Source organism: Arvicanthis niloticus, chromosome 17 (genome assembly GCF_011762505.2).
Source record: "Arvicanthis niloticus isolate mArvNil1 chromosome 17, mArvNil1.pat.X, whole genome shotgun sequence".
NCBI classification, from domain to species: Eukaryota; Metazoa; Chordata; class Mammalia; order Rodentia; family Muridae; genus Arvicanthis; species Arvicanthis niloticus.
This window is the reverse complement of record NC_047674.1, coordinates 51,773,190-51,790,094: the sequence shown is the minus strand read 5'-3', so window position 1 is coordinate 51,790,094 and position 16,905 is coordinate 51,773,190. Positions and strand designations below refer to the sequence as shown.

Genomic DNA, 16,905 nt, shown 5'->3' with positions numbered 1-16,905 from the left:
TGGCTTCATGATCAGATCAATAGATGATTATTTCCTCCGCCAAATGTCGGGGAGAAATGTGTCCAGATTCCACACACGCTCACATGCTGCTCAGACTTAACTCAGCTGCTCGGTACAGGGAGCCAAAGACGGGACGATCTGTTTTCATTGTTTAGTTTGGGAGTCCTATGTCGTTTATAACTTGTTTTCTCTGGCATCGTTCCCAGCAAGAGACTTTAAAAATATGAAAGTAGCTTTTCATTTGACACTTAAAGGACAAGCTTTGTAAAATATGATTTAGACCAGCAATAATTTTTGTATTCTCTATTTTATGTTCGTTACATTTACCTTAGGCCAGGCATTCATCACTATCCTATAGTACAGTGCACATTTAAAAACTGCTTATTTGGGTAAATGCTGTTTCTCTCTCTCTTTCTCTCTCTCTCTCTCTCTCTCTCTCTCTCTCTCTCTCTCTCTCTCTCTCGCTCTTCTAATTCTGGGTGTGTGATCCTGGAGAGTGTTGCAGAGCTGGGGACATGGTGACTGCATCAAAAGGTGACCCAGGGATCAGGTTCTCATTATCTCCTTCCACCAGAGAGTCCCACTGATCAAAGTCTTTATGAAGTCCTATTTTAAAAACGAAACAAAACAAACAAAAAAAATTGTCAATATTAAACAGTTGAGTGCCACTAGATGGCACCAAAGTCACAAATTACAAAATCATTACAGTGATACTAGAATTCCTAAAGGCCAGGTTGCTTTAGAAACTGCAGAACAGCTTAGAAACAAGCAAGATGCTGTCAGTAACTCCAACACGTAAGTTCACTCTAAGATCCATCGGAGGATTGTTAGTTTTAATGTGTACATATGTATGACATGATATGTACACACATACACACATATTAAACAATGCAAGGCGACATAATTCACTTTTTGAAATGTTTTCTTTTCGAATTAGTTTACTGCATTGTCTACCAAAAACCAAGTGGAAACAGCTACAATAAGACTATGCTGAGTGCATATAAAATGGTTTTGTCCTGAGAACCAGGCAGCCTGAGTCACTGAGGAGTGTGTCGTTTCTTACCCAAATGCTTTTGTAAGAAAGCCAGTGAAGCTTTGTTGGTGAGGTCGATGGCCACACAGGAGTCCATTTCTCCTTTCAATGTCAGCTTTTTTCCAATTATTTTGCTAGTTACAAAAGTAAAATCGGCAAAATTCTGGTGTACTGAGCCCCTAAGAGAGAAAGATATAACTCATGTAAGCAGCCAGTACTTAGCGATATATATATATATATGTATGTATTATGTAATATATATTATATATAATTATATAAATATATAGCTATATATTTACAAAAGTACAAAAAAATATTCTGACCCCATTAGATAATTCTCTGCAAAATAGGGAAACAAAGTGTGCAGTCTGATCATTTTAATGTATCTGAGAGTCAAAAGCCGTTCATTTAAGGACCCTAAGATATCTGTGCCCTGGTTTAAGTTTCTTGTTATGATAAACACCACAACTAAAAGCAACATGGGGAGGAAAGGGTTGATTTCAGTTCCAGATTGCACACAGACCTTCACTGAGGGAAGGCAGGGCAACAAGACAGGAGCCATGAGGCAGGAGCTGAAGCAGAGACAGACTGTGAAGAAGTGCTGCTTCCTGGCTCGCTCCTCATGGCTTGCTCAGCCAGTGCTCTTAACCACTGAGCCACAGAGTTCTTTTGTTCACCAAAATAAGAAAAGTAACCAAAACTATATGTTAAAGAAAGAGAGAAAGAGAAAAGGAGAAAAAAATGTGAAAACAATTTTTTCTCTTTTCCTCTTTCTCTTTCTCACTAGTTTGCTGAACTGTATTTAATCTTGAATATTGTAATATAATTGCTGTGATGACTGCCATGACATTGGGTGACTATCAAGAGGTTTGCACATAGAATCTGCATGACTGGATGAAGGAATAGTCCCCATCAAAGCAGGATGGTACAAGGTTTTGTTAGATTATAGAGAATGGATCACACTTAACAAAACGAATTGTTTATTTCTAGAATTCTTTTCCAGTAAATGTCTCCTGATTACAACTTGCCATAACTAAAACTATGAAAAGAGAAGGCAGAAACCCAAACTATGGACAAAGGGGGACAATTCTAAGTGAATCTTTTTTGCCTCCCCCCTCCTCCTGCTCCCGAATTAACCAGGTTTTAAAGAGTAGAAAGATGAGTTCTATAATTTTTTTTTGCTTGAAAGTCTTTTAATTTTTTTTCATTTGTGTGTGCATTCGTAAGTGTGCATTTGCTGGCAGAGGGCAGAAAAGTTCACTGGATCCCCCGGAGCTAAAGATGCAGACCTTAGTAAGCAGTCTAACATGGGAGATGGAATCCAAAAACCCAGTTCTCTGCAAGAGCAGCTACTGCCCTTAACTGCTGGGCATCTCTCTCCATTTTAAATAATCCTGTCGTTTGAAGCCATGATAAGGTATAAGCACATGGTTATTATGCAAGGCATCCCTTCATAGTGTTGTGGGATTTACAAAGTCAGTCGTTGTTCTAACAGGTAAACATGAGTGCTCGCACCTTTTCTTTAAAGACTTTATGTGGCCTACAGATGAACTGCTGTCCCTCAGTACTCCATGTAGTGATGTTCAGATGAACGTAGTCAATACCTAGCTATATATTAAACTTCCAACATAAGCACTGTGTAATTAACAGCACCAAAAGTGTCTTTATTTAAGTCTGAGGCTGGAGAGATGGCTCTGTGTTTAAGAGCACTTGCTGTTCTTGCAGATGACCTGGATTTAATTCTCAGCTCACAACCTTCCGTAACTCCATTTCCAGGGGTATCTGACACCCTCTTCTGGCATCTGCAGACACTGTGCACTCTTGGTGCACCTAGAGACAAGCAGGCAAAACACTTATATGTATCACATCAAAAAAGAAAAAGGGCATGGGTGGGTGGGGCAGAAGGTATCCCAGAGGACTCTGGGGCAGTGCCACCATGATGAGAAAATTTGTGGTGGAGATATAGGAAAGAGAAAAATGGAATGATTTGTGCAGCATGAAGAGAGGCAGAAGTGGGGACTCGAGGGTCATAAGGAACAGCCTGATGTGAGTGGCCAACGCTGCCACCTGAGGCCATGGTGGCATCCCAGCCTAAGCTGCCACCAGGACCATGTCCGGGTTGGTGGTCCTGCAGGAACACAGGTCTGTGTCCATGGCCCATGGGGACACAAAAGGCCATGTAGTCATTCCTGGCCTAGGCTGCCACCTGGAGATCATGTTAATGTCTTGAGGACTGTGCAGAGCTGCCCCCTCACCAGCTTTGTCACTCAGGAGAGCTGTCCTCACCTCTAGCCTGGGCCATGTGGTAGAGCTCGCCCTGGTGGCAAGGTTACACAGGACAGTTGGAGGGCTACCTAACTCAGCTACCACCCAAGGCCAGATCCAGGGCTTTGAATTGGCTCATTCTAACATCTACCCCATCTATGAACTGCTGGAGTGCATGAAGGGGCAGGTCCTGCAGAACCAAAGCTGCAGGACCTCCGTCACACAGGGCAATAATGGGATACCCAAGAGGCATCCTGGTGAGAAACCAGTATCAATAGCCGAGCAGGGGCCAGAGGCCTTGAACTAGACCAGTGACTCAGTGCAATGAACAGTCACAAGGAAAGCTGTTTGGGCAGAAGATATACTGTGCGACACACTGCAACACGATGCAGCTTCCACAGTGAGATTTTTAAATTTATTTTTATTTCGCGGGGTGGGGTGGGGTGGGGTGGGGAAGGAGGGCAGGTAAGGGAGGTTGCAAGGACAGAGAACAGATATGGAGGGTGAGAGAGACGAATGGGAGTGGAGCGTATGATGTGAAAATCACAAAGAATCAATAAATGTTTAAAAACGAAGGCAATCGATTATATATTTTCGTAAGCTGTTCCTGGCCAGTATGGATTTTGCATAGTACCAGGAAATCAACAGCCGACATTTGTAATAGCAGTGATTTACTCACTAAAGCAATGAGTTTTAGCTTGAAAGTTTTTGATGCTCTAGATTAGCAAACAATTTTTTTATTCTGAGATTAATAAAAAAATTCTTATTGAAAGTAGAGTAGGTGCTATTTAAAAATTTAAGCTTTGCCCAGTCAGTGGTGGTGGCATGCCTTTAATCCCAGCACTTGGGAGGCAGAGGCAGAGACAGGCAGATTTCTGAGTTCGAGGCCAGCCTGGTCTACAGAGTGAGTTCCAGGACAGCCAGGGCTACACAGAGAAATCCTGTCTCGAAAAACCAACCCCCCCCCCCAAAAAAAATTCAAGCTTTTACATTACATCCACGGATTTATAAACCTCCTTACTCCAGAGAAGACACAACACAGTAATATGTTAGACATGCAAAGTTATAAATGTAAGAGGGTGTTGGTCTAGGACTGCTATGTAGTCAAATGCTACTACTGGTACCCAAGATCTGGTTGCCCCTGACGAGATCCTCATGAACACCAAATGATGCTGTGTAAACCGGGTCTCCCAAGTTATCCCTGATTGGTTAATAAAGCCGCCTACAGCCTGGGCTGGGCAGAAGAGAGGGGCGGAGCAAAGATTCCCTGGGCTTGGGATCTCAGGCAGTAACCACAAGGAAGGAAGAGAGAAGGAAGCAGTCACTATGGGGTAGATGGCTCTTGAGTGCGTGACCATGAGAGCTGGCCTGATGGAGCAGGGGCAGCACAGATGGAACACGTGGCAAAGAATAGCTTGGGGATTTTAATAGGGAAGTAGATAAAATAGCATAGAAGGTTGCTATCTCCCCAGCTCTAGTGTTTTAAGGCATATTATAAATCTAAAAGGTCTCTGTGTCTTTCATTCGGAAACTAAATAGTCTGAAATGGGGTAGAACCCTCTATTAGATATTAAAAGGCAACAAGGGGGCATAGCATTCCCCTAGAATAACAATTTCCACAACAAATGTATTTCATTGTACTGTTGAGGTTATTTTTTATTGTCACATTGTATGACAGCCTAAAATGTTTACTTGTAACTAATTTTAAATAATTGAAGTTTCTTGTTTTACAAGAAAAAAAAAAGCCTAAGAGTACTGAAGACGGACTACATTCTATGCATTAAAAAATTTGACAACCGATACAGCCATTCTGCAATGGCTCCCAGATGTTTCCCAGATGTTCAGATCACCCTCCAGGCCATGAGCACTTACTTGATTGTAATCATTTTCCTTTCCCTGCCAGGCTGGTAGAAGTTTTTCATTTTTGTGATGTCCTTTGGAGTCTGGAACTGAGCAGAGTTGATGAAGAAGAGAGGCTGAGGGACTCTGGAGTACAGCTCCTCACTCACAGGATACATCCATGGGTCAAGGGCAACCCCACATCTGCAGACATCGTTGACATGGCAGAGAATGACAGGTTACAGGCTATCGAGCAGCAGCCTTCCCAGCATGCCACCTTAATATAAGGATGTTGGGAGAGCTACAGTCAGCTTTGTAACACAGCTGAACTGGGATCGTATGATTATGTTCCTTAGGAATCATAACCTAAAGGAAGCTAGATCCTTAAAGCTTTTTCATATTCACATGGTTTTTCAAAATACATTTAAATAAATTGCGATTTCCTCAAAACTGATAAACAGCAAATCTGCCCTATTCTATGTTTCAAGAGAAGGGGTGGGGGTGGGGTGAGGGGAGGATGGGGAGTGGTGTTTGCAGATTCTCAGAGAGGCCAGCAGACGGCGCCAGATCTCTTGGAGCTGGAGTTATGGGTGATTATGAGATGCCTGACATGGTGTTGGAAAATGGATAATATAGTATGTGCTCTTAACTGTTGATTAATCTCTTCAACCTGTTTCAACCTGTTTCCAGAGTCTTGGGTGCCTCACAGCGTGTGTGTTACACCTATGTCAGAGTAACATGATACCCCAGACACATAGGATTGTATTTTACAGGGAAAAACACATGAAGCATACCATGTGAAAATATAATTTTTGGAGACTGGAGTGATTGCTCAGTGGTGGAGCCTTACTGTTCTTCCAGAAGACCATACTAGGTGGCTCACAACTATCTGTAACTCTATCTCACACACACATAGACACATAGACACACACACACACACACACACACACACACACACACACACGAGAGAGAGAGAGAGAGAGAGAGAGAGAGAGAGAGAGAGAGAGGTGCACGTTCACATGATTAAAAATAATGAAAAATTTAAAAATGCAAAATCAAATTTTCTTCTTCCCATTAAGTCTGGTTATGTGCTCCCTAGACTCTTTGAAAATCCATCTATATGCAAAGTGGATGCCAGCAGAGAATGCCCTTATACTAAATGAAAACACCTTAGACAGTCTAGCACACTCCCTAAACAGACTTCACTGTGAGTATAGGATGAAGTTGTTCAAGAAAAACTGGGCTTTTGTCTGACTTCTGCCCAAATAAATCTGTGATTGGGATCTAGCTTCACCTGGAAGATGAAAGAAAAGAAAAAGCTAATGATAAAATAAAAAACCCTAATGTGTTAGGGAAGATTGTAAAAATGTTGGCAATATTATCACACACAGGTCACAGAAAAGACATAAAGATGAAATTTTAAGTGAAGGGTTAAATCCTTTATAGATAAATAAGGACAGCGGGGGATGGGCAAGGATGGGTGAGAAAACCATTTTTAAAATTAGCTTATAAAGTGGCAGGATTCTGTATTGTGTACTCATGCATACTGAGTTTGGGATGACCTTCCCTCCGCTCTCTCCACCTCCATCCACACTTCCCCACTTAAACCCTAAATATCTCAGGCTCTATTACTCTCCCTGCTTCTCTCCCTCAGACCTCTGCTTCACTGCTCATAAGACCCTTTCTAGTTTCCTGGCCGCTACACAAGCCACCCCAATTGTGGTAAGATCCACGTTTGAGAGAGACATGAATATACATAAAATATACAAAGAACTCGAAACAACTAAATAACAGAAAAACAGCCCAACAACAGCAACACAAGATAAGAATGGGCCAAAATGTACCACACCAAGAGTTCTTGAAAGGAAAACAAATGGCTAATACATACTTTTAAAGGCATTCAACATCTGTAGCCATTATGGAAATACAGATTAGAATTACATTGGGAGGCCATTTCATCCCAGTGAGAATCGACAAAGGCTAGCAAGGGCTGGAGAACAGCACAGCCTTATTCACTATCTGTTGGTAGGGATGTGAACTGCTGCAGGCACTTCGGAAATCAGTGTGGAGGCTCCTCAAAAAGCTGAACATATTGCTACGGTGTGACTCAACTATATTAGTCCAGAGCATACACCCAAAGGACTCCATGTCCTGCTGCAGAGATGCCTGAGTATCCATGTGTATTGCCGCTCAGTTTCCATGGCAAGGGAAAGGTTTTAGTAGTGGGACAAATAAATGGTTTCTGCCTAGGAGAATTTCTAAACTTGATGAAGCAAAGAACAAATAGTAAGGCTTGAGCTGGAGAGATAGCTCAGTGGTTTAGAACAATTGTTTCTCCGGCCAAGGATAGAGGTTGGATTCCCAGCATCCACATGGAAGCTCACAATTCTCTATGACTATAATGGCAGGACACTTGATGCTTGCTTCTGACCTCTTTCAGCACAAAGCATGTACATGGTGCACATGCATATAAGCAGGCAAAATGTCCATACAAATAAAACATATTGATATACATATATATACATATATATGTGTATATATATATATATATATATATATATATATATATATATTAAGAATTATAAACCTCAAAATGTCCCTTAATCTCTGGAATTTCAGAAAACGGGTTAACTATCATGTGTCCTCTCTCCCAGTCACGTTCCGCTGTTTTGCTTTGTCTTATTTTCTTACCTAAATCTCTGGTCTTCACTAAGGGCTTGGATAACTGTTGCTCCTCCAAAGGAATGTCCGATCACAGCTATTTTATTCTCATCAATAGCATCCTGGGTGAAAAAGCAGGACAGCGAGTTACCATCTCACCTGGCACTAGAAGAGTACATGAAATAATTCTATCATGCAACCATAATTCACTTCACAGGTCTGGATAAATACCCTGATGATTTATTGTATAGAATGCACACACACACACACACACACACACACACACACACACACACACACATTGAGTCTCTCTTTCTAGGTGATTCTAGATTATGTCAAGTTGACAATCAAAGCCATCTACCACAACACCTCTTATCATATACCTTGCAATATAGCAGAAAAGAAGCCAAAAATAACTTACAGAAATACAGTCCAAGGAGAAAAGAGCTCTGTTAAAAACTCACCTTCAGCTGTTTCACATCAAAAGCTGAACCTAGTACGTTCTCTTTTGGTTTTCCATGCTCAATGTCAAGAAGCGCACTGAGAGCCTGGGAGCATTCTTTTGCTCTTTGCCGAACCTAATACAATAATTAGAAGGAAAATAAGTATTGTAACACCTTAATGTTTGTGTAAACTTGCCTGTGGGAGAAATGGTTAGTTACATACTGCAAATACCTCACTGAAAAGTGAAAGGAATACAAGCTAGCATTGTGACTAGTGGTTCCAGCTTGGGTACCTACTGCAGCTAGGCTCACGTCACCTCTGGCTTACCCACTGTGTGAATTCTTTGGGTTTATATTTATTGTGTCGTCATGGTGGAAACAATATGAACAAAGTCGATCCACCCCAGAGAGAATGCCAACAGACCAAAGAAATTACTCCACCTAAGTTCCAAACTTAGCTTGGTGAACCAGTAAGTTTAAGTTTATTAGGGTCACTTAAGTGTGTGTGTGTGTGTGTGTGTGTGTGTGTGTGTGTGTGTGTGTGTGTGTGTGTTTTGACTCAAAAACTATATCCCTTAAGCTGTAAAACAGTCTTTTGAGCAATAAATGTTTCCTGCCTATGTAACCTCTGGGAGGGCCTTGTGAATCTTGTAACTTTCTGAGCTTCCCTGGGTCTACATTCCTTCTGGAAAGAAAGATTTCCTATTGGCACAGTAGCCTACTTCAGTGAAATGTGTGTAGGTTTAACTACCCTGCCACATCTAACACTCCCAAGATAAGGGAGTAACTGGTATTTCAAGAAATCATTCCAATGACGACAAGAGACAGACACTGTTGTTTACTATTGTGTAACACATCGAAGCACAATATTTGCTTGGCCAGGATCTTCCCACTACCAAGTGATGAAGCCAACATTGACAGACAGTGGATTTTAAGGCTTACACACTTGTTTTTGAGAGGGAGGAGGCAGGGTTTCATTAAGTAGCTCTGGATTTCCTAGAACTCACTATGTAGACCAAGATGGTCTCCCACTCAGAAGTCTGCCTGCTTGTGCTTTGAGCTCTGGGATCAAAGGTGTATACCAACACAGCTGGGCAAAACCTGTACATTGAAGGCCACTGTGTGTTATCTCTCCAAAAATCCCTTTAATAAATCCTCTAGGATTGAAAATCTATCCATCCTGTACATAGCCCAATTGTCATCAGAGAGCCTTCTTCTGGCAGCTGATGGGACCAGATGCAGACACCCACAGCCAGACACTAGGAGGAGAGAGAGCTCAAATTGAAGATTTTCATCAGATCCTTTCTATTGGAACTCAGGGAACTCTGAAGAAATATGTATGTATGTATGTATGTATGTATGTATGTATGTGTATATATGTGTACAGATGTATATGTGTTTATGTGTATACATGCATATATGTATATAAGATCAAGCTAAAACTATATGTATTAATAAACACACACACATATATATACATACACATCAAGCTATCAACCATAACATACATATATATGTATATATACATATGTGTATGCATATATATATGTACAGCTATAACATACATATATGTGTACATGTATACATATACAAACATAGCATATGCATATATATATACATGTATATATACATGTACAACCATAACATACATATACATATATACATATGTATGTATGTTACGGTTGTTAGTATGATGTTTTTATGAGAGTGGGCATGTCTCTAATTCCTTTACCTGCTCTAAAGACTCTTTTCTTCCCACTGAGTTTTCTTGTCTATTTCACCATGTTAAGGTAAATGACTTGAGGGTTTGTTCCTAGTAATCTTATTTTAACTTGTTTTCATGGTGTTTATTTGATGGCCTTGGGAGGCCTGCTCTTTTCTGAAGGGAAATGGAGAAGGAGTGGATCTCATGGAGAAGGGAGGTGGCAAGAGGGACTGTGAGGAGTGGAGAGAGGGAACACTGTGGTTGAACGTAATATATGAAAGAAGACTACGTTAAAGAAGAAAAAGAGAAAGCATGTTTATTTATTTTCTATTGGCTTTGAGATTCAAAAAACTAGACACTTTAACAAAGAGAATTCTGAATACCATTGCCATTCCCAAGAGTAATTTTGTTTGTTTTTCTGTAAAACAGAACTCTCAATAAAAGGATTGTTCAGTAGTCATAGAGTCTTCTGACAGATCTTTACGGGTAAGCACAAGAGCTAGCGGCTTTAACAAAGGCCGCCATTTTTCTTTGTGCTCAAAGGCCACCATGCCCCCTTTCTCACTGAAATATACCTGCTCTTTCCGAATTCTTTCCGACTCCTCTTGTTTCATCTTTTTCACGTAAAACCAAGACCTGTTTTCCATTTTTGCAGCAGCCTGGTCTTCAAAATAGTAAGTTGCTGATGCAGATCTGTCTCTACAACACACACAGATTTAGTTACATCCTACTCCTCATAGGACCATCTTTCTCAGCTCCATCCTTGATTCTACTTTCCTTTCATCTGTTGACTTCCCTTTTCTCTTCCTCTTTACTTCCCCTCACATATAAAAGAGGACCCCGAGGAGGTCATGGCAAACATCTGACAGCCCACTGTCAAGTGACATGCAAATAAATAACCCCTCCATTTAACCCACTCCTAGAAGGCAACATTGTGACCGTGTTCAGAAGTCATTCTCATGAGCCAGAGACCCAGCTCAGTGGTAATGTGTTTGTTTAATATGTACAGTGTTATTTCCAATTCCATGTTCCATGAAAATAACAAAACAGAACAAAACAAAACAGCTCTCTAAAATCAAATCCCTGCATTGCCACCTAATAGCCATCTGACTTTGCACAAATTACCTTCCAATCTTCATTTCTATCTTTTGTGAAATGAATAAAATAACTAGCTCATAGGATTGTTACAAATTCTAGAATGTAGGGCACCTCAACCATGCCACCAGAGGAATTGGCACGGAACAGGTAAGGCTGAGACTGTCCAAACCCTGGAAATCTCAAAATTTGATATTAAAATCTCAACTTGAGACTGGAAGGGTTAACTCCCTTCCTGTTTCCGTGCCAGCCTCAGAGCACCTAATCAGGAGAGCCTTACCAGGTGATCACAAGTATTCAGTCACATAGCCGAGCACCTGGAAAGTCTCTCCATGCTAACGAAGCATCTCGGTACCTTAGCTTTCAGCCAATGACCTTCTTCCACCTTGGATAGTCTCACATCCTTCCCCCAAACTATATAACCCTTGGTTCACCCTGAATAAAGGGTATGCATTCAAACCCACCCCCAGTAAAGAAATAAGAACACGCTAAGATCATTGGATAAGGCCTTCATCTAAAGGGGCCTTAACACTACGATCCTCGGAGAAGGTCTTCTCCTTCTGCAGCCTCTTAACCCCCCTTCACTCTCCCTGGTCCGAGCCTGGTATATAGTGGTGCCCTGGAGGGAAGAGGCGAACCTCTGACCCCACCTATTCCAGACTCCCTGGCCTCTCCGAGCTGGTGTGCGGGTACCCAGAGAGGAGAGGCAGAACCAACCGCACTGAAGGACTGAGATAATGTGTCTGAAAATCTGCAGCTTAGTCCATGACAGCGTTTCTGAACTATTTTAAAGGTCTCAACAATGTAGTTCATTGTCCTTTTGTTCCCATTATGTAAAATCCCACCCATGGTTTTTGTGAGCTCATAGAACAGTTACAAGTTTAGTTAAGGATGTTAACATTGGTTTTCTTTTTGTTTGTTGGTTTGTATTTGACATACACTGGAACATACCTGTGTTCGACGGTGGCCACTATAAATCCATTAGACGCCAAGCCAATGCCAATTGCAGAATAAATTGTCCTGAAAAGCAAAAAACAGGAAATATCACAATTACCAACCATGGTTATAAACCAGTAAGGAAATGAGGAGCATGGAGCCCATTACACCCTGCGTCAGCACACTGGAGAGCCTCCATCTTCAGAGAGCTTACCCCTGAGGAGGCATCTGGCACTGGGGAAAAGATGCTACTGATGTCAGTGAGTAGAGAGGATACTGCTAAGCACCCCACAGTACACAGGATAGGGCCTCTAAAGCAAGCAACTATTTGGTCCAAACTGTCAAGAATCCTAGGTTAATGAAATAGTGAATATGAATAAAGAAAACTGGGTTAATGTTATAGTGATTACAAATGGTGATTTTTGAGAGTTGGTGCAGATCCATCTATGCATGCACTCGTGTGCCCGAGCATGCAAGCGTGCATGCACACACACACACACACACACACACACACACACACACACACACAGAGATTTAACTCTTTCCTCCATTTCTCATCTGACCACCTTTCTCAGCTCCATTCTTGACTCAAGTTCTCTCTTTTCTATTGACTTCTCTTTCCTCTTCCAACCATCACCCATCCATACACACACACACACACACACACACACACACACATATGTGTATACATATATATACATTATATATATATATAAATAATATTTATATTCTATAACCACTGAGCCATCTCCACAGCTCCAGATATAAAGTTTTGGCAAGGCATTGAATGTAGGAAGGCAGTATATAAGATGGTAGGCCAAGCTCCACCACTTCCTAGCTGCTTGTCCTGTGTCAGGCCCTTGTGTCTTCTCAGCTGTGGCTCTTTATCTGTGAAAGGTGGTCCTCACTGAGGGGTGAGTGAGTGCGTGCATCTTCAGTGTCCTAAACCTATTTATAGCGGTGTGACTACTTAACATGTGCTTACTGTTATGGGAATGATCAAATGCAGAGGAAGCTGAACGACTGTGTGACTGTGTACTGAAGAGTCACATCCACGCCCACTCCACATTGCCATTCCCTACCTCTTCCGCCCATCATGTATTCCACGGCCAATGTCGGAACACAAAAGGGCTGTCTGGGAACAGTACCTACAGCTGAAGGCGCAGGAAGGGAGGTGGTATCCTGCAGAGCCCGCCCACTGCAGGTTTGTGAGAAAGACATCATCTCAACTCGGCTGTTACCATCACTGACAACGTAGAAGCTGACTGGGTGGGGCAGGGCTCCACGAAAGCTTCATATAGATGGCTGGCTGGATCTGGTTCTTGAATCCTCATTTGCCAACCACCAGTGGCAGCAGAAATCAAGTAATTTTTCTGACTATGATTATAGTGATGAAGATAGTGCTTTTTAGTACAGACACTCCCCAACTTCCCAGCAGTCCCCTGGTCAGTTCTGAGGGAATTCCAAATGTCCAACGGGCCAATACTACATTCTGGAATCTGACTTTTTTTTTTTTTTTTTTAAAGAAATGGATCTAGTCAGTGACCGCTTGGAACTAACACTGTCTAGTCTCCCAAGAATTACCTGAAGGCTCCGAGACCATGAGAAAAGACAATTAGTGGGTATTTTTCTCCAGTCCTCAAAGGAGAATTCCAGCTTGCAGGAGTTGTCAGTGAACCTAAGCGATAGCGGGTGGCAAATCAGTGTTTCCTCTGGATTGAGTGCTGTTAGTTAATTTAATTTACATCTCCTGACCACAGATCCTCAAACCATAGAGGATAAAATCAGAGTTAAAACCATAGAGGAGAAATCATAGAGTTAAAACCATAGTTTTAACTATGATTTCGCAAATTAATACACTCATTTTAAAAGCCGGATACTAGATAGTCACCAACCAGAGATTCCCATTTGCCTTTTACTCGTAAACTCATCAATTACCAGTCTTCTTTGCCTCTGAACCTACAGGGGAGAGATTTTTCCTACTTATAGGTATATTCTGGGAGGACACGAATTGTTACTGTTTTGAGGTTTTTGAAATAACGTTGAACATTTCATTTTAAAACTATCCATCCAATAAACTTAGACCTGCCGAGAGCCAGGACCCAAGAACCAGAGGCCCATGATGCACCATGGTCGGGCAAAAGACGGAGGGACCCGGACCGGAAACACCAGAGGGAGCTTTTCATGAGACTTGCCACTGGCTAGTTACTAGCCTTGAGCATGGTCCTCAGGCTCTTCCAGTTTCAGATTGATTCCTCCTCTATAAAGGGGAGGGAGGGATTATGATCGTGGATAGTTTCAATGAAACTCGTATCTAACTAGGCTTTATATATAAAGCGCTTACCCAGTTGCATAGGAAGCAGCTCAAAGCTGGAAAACATAGCCTCCCTTCGTTCACGACTAAGTTGTTTTCATTATTTTTATGATCATTTATATGCTGTTTTCTTATCGCAACCAAAAATTCAGTCATGAAGACTGACCGTGATGGTTGCTATGGAAGTGACTTATAAATTGCTCTATACCACACAGTAGTAGTTTCTACTTTAGGATGGTTTTTTTTTTTTTTTTTTTTTTTTTCATTTTAAAGCAATTTTCTGTGAAAACCCTAAGATAAGCTTAAAATGAATCCCCAAAGCTGACAGTGTTGAAGGATAAATCTGAAGGTGCAATTAGCATGGGCTCAAATTCACACCTGATCTGCCAGATGTTAGGAGCGGAAAGTCTCCCTTGGTAATAACGCAGACCTAGTAAATGATGACTGCCAAAGACTGGAGGAGAGAAGTAGATCCTTTGGGAATGGGGGATGGGCACAAGGTAAGGCCTTTTCTTGTGATGAGCGAAAGTTAGCTGCCTGGCTTGGCATCTATTTTCTATTTTTCTCTGACACAAAAAGTATGGGGCAATCAATGGTCCCACCAGAAAATTTGCCACTCTGACCACTATAGAGGAATTCTCCCCTATTTGATTGAATAATAAAGATGACAAGAAGCCGATCACTGGGCAAGGAGGAGGCGGGCCTTCTGGGTCCGAGAGAGGAATAGAGAATGCCAAAGGAGGGCACTTCCTTTTGGATTGAGGGGGAGCACAATGTGGCTTCCACCACAGGGCTGGAGAAGGGAAAGGGAGGGTCAGGCATAAGATGTTAAGGCAAGTCTGACATCCTCATCCCATCCCATTAAAATCTGGATGTGTAATGATAAAGTACCTTTGTTTCTCTCAGTGTTGCCTAATTCCTTAAGAAATCCTGTCTTTCTGGCTAGGGAGATCAGTCAACTTGGAAAGTGTTTGCCTTGCATGTGGTGATATAAAAACACCAGGCACACACGGGTGAGCCCATTGCTGGGGAGTCTGAGCCAGGAGACCCCCTGGGGCTCACTGATGAACCAACCTAGCCTAACTGGTGAGCCCCAGCCTCATGGGAGATGGGTGGACCATGTTTCTGAGAAATAATACTCAAGTTGTCTTCTGGACTCCACAAGAATGTACACTCATGTGTGTAAGAACACACCTATATACAGTTAAAAAAAGAAAAGAAAAGAAAAGAAAAGAAAAGAAATCCCACCCTTACCATCTTAGAAAATTTACCTCAGTCTTACTACTTGTAACTCTTGTTTCTAAAATATACATATGCAAATATAGATAGATATGCATATAACTTCACACCAGGACCAATAGAAATCTTACCATATAAGAGGTGCAAAAAATCGCCTACAATACTGGGTGTTCCGAGAAATATACTAAGACCCCCAAAATATTCTTTGTTTGGGATCCAAACAGTGTCGAGTCGACCTTGATCTTGAGCTGGGTAGTACAAACGCAAGAAGATGCTCTGTTGGGAAAAGAAATGAACCGAGTCTCAGTAAAACGCAGTCCAGTAAGTTCAGTGCTTTTGATATTTTATTACCAGGGTCCAGATCCCTGTCTTTCCCTAGAAGGTCTAGGGAAGTGTACAAGCTGCTGGGTGACTGGATATAACTACAGAAGAGAAGATGGAATAATGACGCTCTGAGTAGAAGAAAAATCTGAGAAAAAAGTAAAATTCACGGCTAAATTAATCAGGAGACAATAGGCCACTGAGGAATGGCACAGTAGCAAAAGCTGTTGCAACAGGGACGGCCAGGTAGCCATCCTCAGGAGACTGCAGGGTCACGCTATCACCTGTGCTAGAAAGCAAGAACAAGGCCTTAGGATTTAAGGAGAAGGAGAAGTAGAGCCTTACCTCATTCCCATAACCGAACATCAGGTCTGTACAACCGACGGGGTAAGATCCATTTCCTTTGGGGAATTTACTATGGCCAGAGCTGGTAGCAGACATCATTGAATGGAGCTTTTGAAACATTACTGAAAAATAGGATCATGTAATTTCATGTGAACGTGTGGCAGTAACCTCGTCTACCTAAGACTAGGTGCTAGAAATTCCAAAGCAATGAAGTACTGCTCATAGTTTCCCCTTCTCTCTCTCTCTCTCTCTCTCTCTCTCTCTCTCTCTCTCTCTCTCTCTGTGTGTGTGTGTGTGTGTGTGTGTGTGTGTGTGTGTGTGTGTCCATTTGTGCTGTGACTGTGGCGGCCTAAGGTCTAGTCTATGTTTTCTGTCTTCTTCAGTTGCTCTCTCATTTTTTTGGTGACAGAATCTCACTGAACCTGAAGCTCCTTGCTGGGTGACAAGACAATGAGCTCCATGAATTTCTCCCCTCCCCCCCCCCCCACCCCCCAGCACTAGGGGTTATAGATAGACATCCAGATTTTACATGGGTGCTGTCTATCTGACCCCTCTTCTTCATACCCGTGTGACAAGCACATTACCGACTGAGTCATTTCTCCAGCACCCTCTCATTTCTCACCCTACTCAAGGGCCTGCTTTGCACAAAACATATAAGAGTCTTTTGAGAATAAAAAAGATGGAGTTATGCATGCGTCTTCTGACAAGA

The 16,905-nt window shown here is 42.0% G+C and overlaps 1 protein-coding gene across 3 annotated transcripts in view; it reads right to left on the bottom strand.

Annotated features, from left to right (window-relative positions):
* Positions 1-288: 288 nt before the first annotated feature.
* Pla2g7 (phospholipase A2 group VII) overlaps positions 289-16,905 on the bottom strand; it is a 40,325-nt gene continuing 23,708 nt past the window's right edge. For all 3 annotated transcript variants that reach the window (XM_034521894.2, XM_076915242.1, XM_034521895.2), the window contains exons 3-12: positions 16,197-16,318; positions 15,662-15,806; positions 13,562-13,655; positions 11,993-12,061; positions 10,522-10,645; positions 8,263-8,376; positions 7,829-7,920; positions 5,171-5,341; positions 1,064-1,212; positions 289-606 (exon numbers count right to left, since the gene is read on the bottom strand). In XM_034521894.2, the coding sequence (XP_034377785.1) occupies positions 470-606; positions 1,064-1,212; positions 5,171-5,341; positions 7,829-7,920; positions 8,263-8,376; positions 10,522-10,645; positions 11,993-12,061; positions 13,562-13,655; positions 15,662-15,806; positions 16,197-16,318 (1,217 nt within the window). In that variant the 3' untranslated portion in view covers positions 289-469. The remainder of the gene's footprint in view (positions 607-1,063; positions 1,213-5,170; positions 5,342-7,828; positions 7,921-8,262; positions 8,377-10,521; positions 10,646-11,992; positions 12,062-13,561; positions 13,656-15,661; positions 15,807-16,196; positions 16,319-16,905) is intronic.